We start from the raw sequence: 12,905 nt of genomic DNA on the forward strand, positions 1-12,905 counted from the left end.
CTCTGTGTGTAGCCTCTTGTGGGCAGTAAAGAAATGGGTATTTCATCTGTCTTTATGTTCTGAGTTCAAATTCCGCCGAGGTTGACTTTGCCTGTCATCCTTTCGGGGTCGATAAATTAAATACCGGTTGCGAACTAGGGTCGATCTAATCGACTGACCCCCTCCCCAAAAATTTCGGGCCTTGTGCCTAGAGTAGAAAAGATTACCAAGAGAAATTGTTCGGATATATTCAACCAAAGAAGAAATTTGGTAAATAGATGGAGAGCATTAACATTGAAACGATTAAATTGAATTATATTTTAAATTCAAATTTTGTTTCGTGAATAATCTAAACTAAATAAAACGTTGAATTAATCTATAATGATTATATAACAATGAATCCCATAGAATAAGTACGAAGCTTAAAATAATGAGGGTCGATACCTTCGACTAAACCTTTCAAGGTGGTGCCCCAGCATGGCCGACGTCCAATGACTGAAAAAAGTAAAAGACAAAAGGAGTTGGTATTTAGTTAGAAGGAAACCCACATCTTTTGTCTGACACTTTTATACAACTCCCTATAAATGTGCTGAAAGGGCACATTATGAAGAAATTGGCCTTTAAAAGCTTTTCCTATCAGCCGCAAGACACTAAACATATACTATATATACTTCCATATCTTTTCAATTTATACTTCTCAACATAATTTATAACCATACAAGTGTGAAAAACACTTAACAACGTAGGTCGTCATGCCTCGTTATTCTTCCCTGTCTGCCTAACCGTAGATCAGCTGTGACTAAATGGACCTATGACAAAACGTTTCAGCTATGACCATCCTGTATTTTATCTACTCTATCCAATCGATATGAATCATTCACCTTTCACAACAGTTGAATATAATTTTCAGGAGGATTTGGCTACTATTTCTAACAGGTCGATAGGGCACGTGAGGATCTTTTTATATACATAAATTTATTATTCCAATCATTGCTTTAATATACACGAGGACAATGAGGTGAATAACTAGCCAGGCAGCTGGATAGCTAGCAATCTAACCTAGCTAGCGAGACAGACTGACTGACTGACTGACTAACTGACAGACAGATAGATAGATAGATAGATAGATAGATATCCCTATAACGAGATAACCTTGTTGCAGAGTTGTCTTCTCTTCTTAGAAAGCCATGGCTGCTGTGCGGGCCAGCGGCAGACGTAGCATCAATAAAAATGCACTCGCGAAAGAAGAAAAAGAACATTTTCGGGCTATTAACGAACAGCCTGTCGATGATATAACATTGGAATTTTTTTACCAGCCTCACACGATTAGTTTGTTAACATTGTGCATCATCGGTCTACTTTACGTGGCTTTCATGAGGTGAGTCTAATATCTTCATAAGCCGGGTCCTTTAAACTACATCTTTCCTAACATGGAATTCTATGAACGATTTTTTTCCCTTTTCCTTTTGTCTTCAACTCAACGTTAAGCCAAAATTTGTCTGATAATTAACTGCCGTAATATAAAAAAAATATTCCCTTCGTTATCAATTTCACATCTTAGTCGACATACTTCGATTTATATTTACATGTTTTCATTTTCTTAATGTTTTATTCCTCTACAGAAAAGAATCCAGTTCAAGTCTCACTGCCCCCTTTTTTTTTTTTTTTTTTTTTTCCCTCCTCGATCGTAGCCATACTTATATTTTTCAAGTGACCTCATCATAGATGAAGTTCTGCTGTTTCGCTAAATTACAACAGCTCATTCACGTGTAGAACGGCAAAATATACTTTACTATACATGACGCCATCAGTCACCCCATTATATCTTATGTATTCATTCTGTCGCTCGCGCGCGCACAAGTACTTGTCAACTAATTTCATCGCATTAATTGACCTTTCCTGTATAAACTTAACATCATGTAGCGGTAAATTAAAATTTAATTCAGCTCTTAGAAAGTGTTTTCTACATCGCTGTTGTTTGTAACCCTACTTTTAACATTGATTTCCCGTGTGTAATGTATACTTTCACAATCACTCTTATTATTATTATTTATCGAACCATGTGAATGCAACATAGATAATTAGTAAAAACCGATACGTTGATTCATGTTCTAAATCACACATTGTCTGTCCACTTTAATAGAAACGTAACTGCATAATTAATGGTCTTCTTATGACCAGAGTGTATAAGCACCCTAATCTCATTCCGTTTTTACACGTTACTTCTGCCTATATATATATATATACACGAAGTAGAAAGCATACAGTCGTACACATTTTATACCCTTGTTTAATTAGTGTTGACAAGAAGTATATGGAAAATAGTTGAGAAAACTAAATTTTTGTAAAATGTTTTTTCCTTTATCCAAAACTAAACATATTATTCTTCGTAAATCTAAAATAAATTTACCAAATGTATTTAAAAAAAAGCTTTGTTTTGTGATGTTGCTAGCTTTTCCTTGATGATCGTCATTGTAGATGCTTATTAATAGTTTATAAGGAGAAATAAATTGGTTCAGTGTTGTATCCTATGACATTATTTTTCAGTTCAATATAATTATTCTTAACACTGGAAATGCTTACTTATAAATTTTAAGGACATCTTGAATTATAACTAAACACACACACGTGTATCACCAGTGATCAGTTGAAAAGAGTACTATAATCTATTTTATAGATAAGAGAATCTAAATATTTTCAATTAATCCTTTCTAAAATTTCGTACACAAATCTGTGACTGTATAGGTTCTAGATATATACAATCGGAAATACTTGCTCTTTCGAGATGGCATGTGAATTACATGGAGAATTTAGTCTTATTTCTTTTATATAATATAAACATCAGTATCAATTTGCTTCGCTTACTTGTAGAAACAAATTTCATAGTTATTCTTGACAAGTTTTGCTGATATTTTTCACCCCCCACTTTTATTCTCACGTGTTCACTTAAATAAAACCACTTCAAAATTCGTGTTTAATGTAAATTTTTACTTTTTTGTTTTCATTGTACTATATATATATTTTTCATCTTTCATCATACTTGAAATCAGATTTTGGACTGGTATAATTTAATTACTTTATCAAGCTGGGAAACGTCGAGTACTTGCAGTACATATCCTTACGAGTTTGTATTTTTAAATCTAACAATGTCGAGATACAAAAAAAAAAATACATACTCTACGATACATATAACCTCTAAGATTCCTCATAGTGCCCCTTCGACCTTAACGAGGTTTCAAGGGCTCTACACCACACACATTTATGCAATTGATATGTACGAAGTTTCAAACCGTTCTAGAGATAAAATTTGTATTAAGTATATAAATAATAAATGCATATATTGACCCCTCCTCCCTGATGTCAGTGTCATGTTTGGTATTCTGAACAACTTGTATACTGTATTAGAGAGCATTAATTACAATTTAAAGTCATCTAGTTGATTAATTATTGATTAGAGTTAGGGTCTCTAAAATACTGTACCGCAATTTAAATCAAGCCCATATTCTATCGTTGTCAACTGGTCACTTTTCTCTAAAACTGTCGTTTCTAACGTTGATATTTGACCTCAAATCTTCATAACTAGCTATCGTGATGTTTATGCCTTTCTCGACCGCATAAGCAGTATATGTAGAGGGAATAGTTTCTACAATTATTAAGAGAGCAGATTTCAGGTACTTTCTTAATTGTTCCACTTAGTTACATTCTGTGGTCATCTGTAAAATATTGCCATTTTTTATAGCATTATTCCCTAAAATTAATAATATCGGTGAAATCTGTTTTTCCATAGAAATTCTATGGTTTTAAATTCAATTTCGAAAATCAAAACTGAAAATAAACGGCGGGAAAGCTGGGACGCGATTATCAGGATGGTATTTTCGAAACCTACTTTTAGACCTAATTTTATTTCTGTTAATATGTAACATGTTCTATATAAACATCGCTATCTGGTTCGGCATCGAGAGTTAATTTTTTTTTGTTTATTCTCTAGTAGGAAGTGATACAGAGAGTAGATAACCGAGTGATACTCAGTAGATAATTGAATTCTAATTAATGATAATGATGAACTGTTAGCGCAAAAAAAAAAAAAAACTGGTTTGGTAGATATGGAATGTTGTATACAATTTCACTGTATCCGAGGAAATTTACAAGTAATTGAGATGCAATTATAATTTCGAAAGACCTGTTAAAAGTATCAGGTCGTGACAATCTGGCCAACACCACTAATGAACTAGCTCTTAATTCATGATGTTTAACAGCTGTAGCTATCTGGACGTTAAAATAAGAACATAAACTGAAACCATAATTGTGTTAAAATTATTCAAATAATTGCCGTAGGCCCAAAGTATAAGTGATATAGCCAAGTAGAAATAGGTTTTTGAATTCTTAATACATCTATTACCTGACATAAAATTCAGGATAGATTTTTTTCACCCCTCTTATGCTTTATAATGGAACCTGTTTGCTGTAAGGGCCGAGCACTTTCAACCAATGTTTTCCCAAAGCTGTACTTTTAGTGTGTACTGTTTAAACAAATTTTATAACTTGTGCACAAGGGGGAAAATGTGTGCTCACAAAGTTTTCATGACATAATCAATATTTTTTTAAATTTAAGATCCGTTACTCATCTTGATATGCTCATGCCTTGAAAAGAATTACAAAATTTGCACCATGTGAACTTCTGCGCACATCCACAGCAAATAATTAAAAGGGAACATTACTTAAAACACTAAACATTTTAGCATTTTAGAAAAGAATACAAAAGAAATTGTATATTTCTTAGTTATCTATAAAGTACCAACATTTTACAGTTTTCAAAATAACTGTGGAATTTTTCCAGCTACATACTAGTTTTGAATATTCCATTGTATATTAAAACACTTAAGTCAGTTGTATTTATTACATAACAACCAAAATACCCGCACATCACATTCTTCAATTTGTTTTTTGTTTTTTTTTAAAGACTGGTTATAGATAAACTGTTCAAAGAAAAAGAGATGGAGTATTCATGACTAGAATGTTTTTGATCATGATTTATTGATCAGTGTTGACTTGGGGTGAAAAATTTATTTATACAGTACAGTGAACTAGGCCAGAAATGAAATATTGTGATGTATACAGTAGAACACAGGATCCTTTTGGTTTGTTATTCACTACCTCATCAACTTCACAGATTATGAGGGTTATAGCTAAAAGTATTTGTTGTTTATAATACTGGGTTAATTCTTTCATGGAGATTGTTTGATGGATGATCTCTAGCAGATTGGGTAGTTCTAAATCGGTAGTTGTTATCCTTACCACCCTTATTATTCTTTTCCTTCTTTTGGTCTCTGGGGAGTTGCCTTCTGGGGTTTAGACAGTCATACCAATCCCAGTACTGATTTCAGTCTGCTTTTTATTTTATCAATTTATATTTGTCAAACTAAATTATTGGCATAAAGAGCCACATCACACACACACTGTCACATATGTAGGTGACAATGATAAGCTTCCTTACAGTTTCTCAGTCAAGCCAAGGCTACTGTAGAGGACATTTAAGTTACCGCACAGTGGGATTAAATGCCAAACTATGTGGTTACATTGCAGACATCTTTACAAGAAACTTATGAGGTTTATTATTTGTTTAGAATCCAAATCAGTCCTTCTTTGCTCTGCCACCTCAACCATCTTTTTTTTCTGTTTCCATGGACCAGACAGGCTTTACCTTTTCAGAACTTATATTTTGCATAATTCTTTCACACACCTTTATGTTATGTATTTAATCTCAAACAACTGAAATAGATAAAGCAAAACTTCTGATGTGCATACTTTGTTTGATTTTTCATTATCAGGAGTTCCCATTAGTGATAACCCTGTTGACATATATTTTATTTCTCAAGGACAAACATGACATGATTTCAACCATGAATTAAGATGTGTGCACACACACAATCATTAAACTGGTACTTTTATACACTTGAAGTGTCAGATCTTAGAAACCTAAAAATACCTCTTATTCTTGGCAGAAATGTGGTTTTCTGTGTTGTTCTTGGCAGGATTGTTTTTTGTTTGTTTGTTTTTTGGCATGTCTTGTGTTTTAGTTCACTATCAGACATCTTAATGTACCAATCAATTTGTAACCAAAGCTGGACTTGGAAAAGTTGAAATTAATGCAGGTAAAATAATTGACGTGTGTAATGCATTGGCTAACCACTTATGAATTGAGATCTCTTGCAGGTATTTGTATTTGTGGATAGGACAGTAATTATATTTAACAGACTGTATCATAATTTCAGCAGTTTTACATTTGGCTCATTTTAGAAACAAATTACTCAAGTGTGAAGTAAGGATTTTCTCAAAAAAATATGTAGGCTTGATTGAAATAATACTGTAAGATCTCATAGAAAAGTGTGCGGTTTCACATCAATATTTCAATCCCCCCCCCCGCGCCCCAGTTCTAATGATCTAGCCACTCTTCACAGAAGTTATGTTTAACAATTAAGAGCTTCTTCTCATTCTTTATCATTTACATCTTATATAATGGAATAGTCAAGACTAGCATACCCTGCAGAAATTCCACTGTTATTTTGAAAACTGAAAAATGCTGGTACTTTTTAGATGACCTAGAGATATTTGATTCCGAAGATAGTGTAAAGCCTAATAGGTAGAAGTAAAAGTGGTAAAAGAGAACTTCTTTGAAATCTCTATTCTTTTTATATAGTTATCACCTCTTCAAACTTGGGGGTTGTTATCTGATTATTATATCTATTCAAGAAATAAATAATTTTATGTATGAAAAGAAATTGAAAACATCATCTATACTATTTTGCTATGGTACACTTTCATTTGTAAAACTTTTTAGCAAATCTAAATACACTGTATTACCTTCCTATTTTCATATCACAGAAAATTACATATACCTGAACTTGATGTAATTATCCCAGTGAATGAAGTAATTTAACACCTGCTCCATTGAACTGTGAACTCTAAAAGTATATATATCAGAAATATATGGGTCAGGTATAGATAAGTACTGGAGTTGGTATGATCAACTAAATTCATAAAGCTAGTGATTAAGCTTGGCTGCACTCCAATGACTAAAACCAGTTAATAAATAAAGTGATATGTATGTGTGTAGTAAAGTTGTGAAGAAAAGCATCTTTTGCTCATCACCTTTTAAATCTTAAGTAGGTCTTGCAGATTTTTATTGTGCCAGATATTGTGATCATTTGTAACATGTGAATTAAGGAGTTGCATTTTCTCCCCAGCAGCTGAAGTTCAGTCACGCTTTGCTCCAGATGGGTTGGTATATATCTTATTGCTTCAACAATTATAGTTATGAGGCTGACGTGTATGTAAGGTACTGGATTTGCAAACACCTTATCAATGGTCCATAGAGGTCTCCTTTTCTTGTAATTTTCTGATCACATTGGTGTCCAGAAGGCAGATGATTTCTACAACAGAGCATATTTTTTTCTCTTTCCCTCACAGCAATAATGTGATTGGTGTCATATTTATAATGTATGCATGCAGTTCACTGTTCCTAAAAAGGATTATTTCACTTTCTCGATATTTCTAAATTCTTAACATATTCTATTATACTTCATTATATATTTAATTGAAAATATTTCTTTGCTAGTCAATTGTCTCATGAATAATATAAAAGTTGTATCTATAGAAGATTATAGCTTTGATTTTATTTACATGTAGATTTATTAGATTAAGACTTCAATTTCATTCCATACTTAGAGTATTGAATACATAAGCTGCATCAAAATAATATTATAGATAAAGGTAGGCAATATTATTACCCATTCTTATCTTCATTCATTGTGAAATCTTATCTGTGTAGTGTGGCTTATCTACTCGGTTCCAATCTAGCAAATCCACTCACAAAACCTTGCTGAAGACAATTGCCTAAGGTGTTGTGCAGTGGGACTGAACCCAAAATTGAATGGTTGAGAAGCAAGCTTCTTAATCACTTAGCATGTGCATATCCATGTCTGTGCCTATTTAAAAAAGAAATTTTGGCTAATAAAATCTGTTATCAGGTTATTAAACAATCATTGAGTCCCCAACAGGTTGCAGATATGTTGTCCTCTGTTTCATCTACTTCAATAGTCTCTTTTTCTTTAAATTAACAATCTATGCCACCAGCCTATACAAAAAACAGCTCGCTCCTTTCTTCATAGAACTGCAAACATGGAATTTTTGTCTTCCTTGCTTGTCTGTCACCCACTACATTCTAACCTTTAGAAGGTCAAACTGAATATCAGCTGCATCATGAGCCAACAAGACCCATTATGTGATTGATTGATTTTTAAGAAATAGCAGACAAATATCTGTCAGTATATGTGCTCTAGTGAAGGTGCATGGCTCAGTGGTTAGAGTGTCAAGCTTACGATTGTGAGGTTGTGAACCCCGGACCAGGCTGCATGTTGTGTTCTTGAGCAAGACACTTTATTTCACGTTGCTCCATTTCATTCAGCTGTAGAAATGAGTTGCGACATCACAGGTGCCAAGCTGTATCGGCCTTTTCCTTTCCCTTGGATAACACTGGTGGCGTGGAGAGGGGAGACCGGTATGCATGGTCGACTGCTGGTCTTCCATAAACAACCTTGTCTGGACTTGCACCTGAGAGGGTAACTCTCTAGGTGCAATGCCATGGTCTATGTCGTGACCGAAGGGGGTCTCAGAATATGTGCTATACTGTCTTAAGAAACAGCAAGAAGATTGAATAATGTAGTCCTTAACTTGCAAAATGAGTGAATGGTCATGGCTGGTGTGTGACTCAACAATAACTTGTTGCTAATTTTGAATATTCTGCAGAGCTGTAGGCACTTCCTTTCTTCCTCAGTCTAAGTAACAATAAAAAGAAAGTCATTTATTGTGGTTTTGCTTCACTGTGGAAGTCTCTTTTCAAAAGGACTTCTTTCAACACACTATGTTAGTGTAATGAAATTGACCAGTGGTTAAATATTCACTAGTGGTGAAGATGAGGTGTAGTTGTGAAAGGGATGAGTGGACATGATATCCAGCTATGAGCTGAAATGCACAGCAGACTTCATTGTTTTGACATAGTGTACTTAATTAAGCACTATTCCAGTCACTTAGTAGTCATACAACTGGGTTTCAGATCTGTTATCTGAGGTAAAGTAACATCCTATCCAGAATCATTTTGTCTCAGTCTTTTAATTCACATGAAATTAATTGAGTGATAATCCTTAAAAGTTTAAAGATTAGAAGATACATTTATTTACTAGTTGAAGATGTGCTGGAATGCTAAATAAACCAAACCAAAAGATGGCTTATTTAGCATTCAGAGGCATGATTGAATAGACTTGTAAAAGGTTACCCAACGGAGATACAGTTGTTAAGTGGGAGTAGTAGGAAGTTTAGGTAATTGAGGAGTTTTTTTTATTTAATATATAAAGTCAGTTTGAATCTTTACATTAGAGACACAACAAGCACTCACCCAGGCACTTTGAAACAGGGATTAAATCCAATACAGCTGATCGTTTAGTTGACAGCAAAAGATATATATATAATTGAAAAATAGGATAAAATCTTTATAAGAATTTATCAAATAGTTAGTGTGAAAAACCTCATTAGGGAAAAATCCATCAATTATTCCTCTTAAATATATTTATTTATATTAAGGGCATTACTATACATAAATGCCTCACACTAGGAGGGACTCTTACAGTCAAAACTACCATAATAGATAAACAAATAATATATATATATGCTGTTAAATGTTTCAATCATTAGACTGTGGCCATGCTGGGGCACTGCCTCATAGAAATTTAGTTGAACGAATTGACCCCAGTACCTATTTTCAAGCCTAGTACTTATTTTAGCAGTCCCTTTAGCTGAACCATTAAGTTACAGGGACATAAACACACCAACACTGGTTGTCAAGCAGTGGTGGGGGGACAAATACACACACACACAGACAACAGGCTTATTTCAGTTTCTGTATGCCAAATCCACTCACAAGGCTTTGGTCGACCTGAGGATATAGTAAAAGACACTTGCCCAAGGTGCCATGCAGTGGGACTGAACCCAGAACCATGTGGTAGGGAAGCAAACTTCTTGCAACACAGCCATGCATATATAATATTGGAGTGACAGACAGACAAGGTGGGGATAAGAAATCAGTTGTTTCTAAGACACGATATGTAATAGTCCTCAAATTTTTTTCAGTAAGTTGGTAGATGAAGAAAGAATGTGATATTTAGTGAACATTTTGGGAATTTTTCTTTCCAGGTTATTGCTGTTCTATGAGAGAAGGATTGGGTGAAGTGTTTGGTGTATGATCTGAGAGATAAGACGCCATAAAGAGATGATGGGAAGAGGAGCAAGATTGTTTCAAGTAGGCCTGAGTGGGGAGGAATTTGCAGCTTACTAGCCCAAAGGAAACAACATATCTTTGTGCTGGTAAGTAAACAGCAATAATGTTATTTAGCAGACAGTAAGAGGTTATTTAATAACAGTCAGAAAGCTAAGAGTTTATATCTGGGGGCAAAATCTGTAACTATCCCCTATTTCACATAGCAAGAGAGAGACAGAGAGATGTGGTAGAGTGTTATACTAACTAAAAATTAATATGTAGTTTGTTTGTAATGAGATAAAATCTTTCTCATGCATATAGGAAATATTTTAGCAGCCATCAGATGGTAGTGATAAGTTACCAAGATATATATAATTATTAATTGAGCTGTTTGTTACCAGGTGTTCAGTAGTCAGGTAATGTTTAGCACAAATCATCAGTTAGTATGGCATATTAAGTGGTTCATTTTAATATGCCATACTAACTGAAAGGTCTATGAGAAGAACAATGCCTAAAGAAGAGATAGAATATTCAGTTTCAGCAGCCACCAGTTGGCATGATATTAAGAAGCTTCTTGTATTTCATACTTCTGAAACTAAAGTCTGAAGAAGAACAACCATCCTAGAACAGGAAATATCAGCAGTTGTTGAAATTGTATGTTATTATAATGGGATTCATGGCTGATATTTCAGAATAGTTATTGTTTCATCAGCTTCATTTTGATGTGGTCTGTAAATGTTTGGTATTCAGATGTTTCCTCTGAAGGTTACATGTTGTCATTTATCAATTCTTTTATTTGAATAGATTAAGAGAAGTAAAACGTCCAACTATTGATATTTGATATAAAGATTGGAATACTTTAATATCAGATCTACAACCTATTTTCAAATTGAGAACACAATACTGCAGGATAATTTGAAATGAAATTTCCATTCCCAATTTTGAAATTGATGAGACATAGATTCACTGACATTTTCTTGCCTTTCAATAATCCATAGCTGTAAGTAGGGTCCACAATAAAATTTTAGAAGCAACTGCACTGTAAAATTAGTTTGTCAGATGTGTACAGCTGAGTCAAATTTCTTCCATACAGATTCAATAAAAACCTGACATCATCAGTTTGTAATTGATTTTTGATGCCATATTAATAAAATTATGAGTTCAAATCAGTTGACTTGACTTTTCATCCCTCTAGATTTAATAAGTACGAGTAATATAGAGGTTGATTTAATTGACACCCACCACCACCACCACTACAAAAAGAAAAATAATTTTTATAACCTTGAGTGACCAAAGGTAATAACTAATAGTTTTGTTGGTTAAAAATGATCTCTTTTAGATTTGCTTTATGCCTGTAACTGTATTCTTTCTTGATCGAGACTTGGCAGCCAAGGACAATGTAGTTCCTCATCTCCAATGTTCTGCAGTTACTTATGGCTATGTGTGCTGTGCAACCATGTGATTTCATGTTTGAGCCTACTGCACAGTACATTGAGTGAATGTCTTATACTATAGCCTTCTCTTGATCATAGCTTTGTAAGTTCAATTTGCTTAACAGAAGTTATATGTTAGACTGTTGTGTTTATGTGTATATATGAAAATCATGCTCAAATCATAAACACAAACAGACAAAGAATGAGAACTCAAAGAAGTAACAGGTAGAATCAAAAGTCTTTATCCAGTGGCAGCATTCCAGTTCCATCTGCATTCCTGAATATTATTGTCACTTTGACCGCTGCTGATAAAGTTTTCTATCAGAAGAATGATCTCTTGTAAATTCCATGCTTACTATTAAAGCTTGTCTATTTTCCTATTGTTTGTATATGCTCCATATCTTCCACTTCTTGCAGCATTTTATAGCCCAAACAATGCATAAATAATGTTTTCTAATTCTATCTAGGGTGCCCCTAATTTCAGAAATATATCATTAGCTTGGTGATTAAGACTAGTTTCATTAGCCAGTGACATATGCTTGAGTAATTATCTTTCATCTTCTGTTAGGATTCATATAAGAAATGTGCTAGTAGAACAACCCATGTCCTTTTAAAACAAAGGGGCCTTGATCATGTGATTCAGCTATTTTAGCCTAGCCTTTCTTGAAACAAACTAAAATAAGTTGTATGAGCTAATGTTCTTAAAATTGGTATAATGAGGTGACTTGGCAGATTCATGATATCCTTCAGGCATTCTGATAAATGTTACTGTTACAAAATCTGAACTTTACCTTTATAGTGGGAGTTATTAACCTCCTGATGTCGCCATTACTTTTTCTTTCATTTTGTATTCTCTCAGTAGCTCTTATTATCTCTTATTCTTTCATTTACTTGCCATGCCTCTCTTTTGTTCTTCAGTATAATTTTCTAATCTTGTAGCTGTTCGTCAGTTCTTTGATTTCTTTACTCTTGAATCTCATTAGCAAATCTTACTGTTATTGTTGGCTCAGCTCTGCTTTCATTCTTTTTCTTTTTTCATTCCATAGTTTTATTTTGTACTTTAGATATTGCTCTGTGCCTTGTTAGTGTTCCGATTCTGTAATCTACCCATGTTTCTTTTTCTTACTATCTTTTCATCTAAGCTCCCTCAAGTCTCTTTTGAATTGATGACTGTGATTGAGTGT

At 33.8% G+C, this 12,905-nt stretch overlaps 1 protein-coding gene across 1 annotated transcript in view; it reads left to right on the forward strand.

Annotated features, from left to right (window-relative positions):
• Positions 1 to 1,078: 1,078 nt before the first annotated feature.
• LOC115209963 (phosphatidylserine synthase 1) overlaps positions 1,079 to 12,905 on the forward strand; it is a 59,761-nt gene continuing 47,934 nt past the window's right edge. Inside the window, exon 1 of the mRNA XM_029778611.2 lies at positions 1,079 to 1,357. Within this exon, the coding sequence (XP_029634471.1) occupies positions 1,167 to 1,357 (191 nt within the window). The 5' untranslated portion in view covers positions 1,079 to 1,166. The remainder of the gene's footprint in view (positions 1,358 to 12,905) is intronic.

Source organism: Octopus sinensis, linkage group LG3 (assembly GCF_006345805.1).
Source record: "Octopus sinensis linkage group LG3, ASM634580v1, whole genome shotgun sequence".
Lineage (NCBI taxonomy): Eukaryota > Metazoa > Mollusca > Cephalopoda > Octopoda > Octopodidae > Octopus > Octopus sinensis.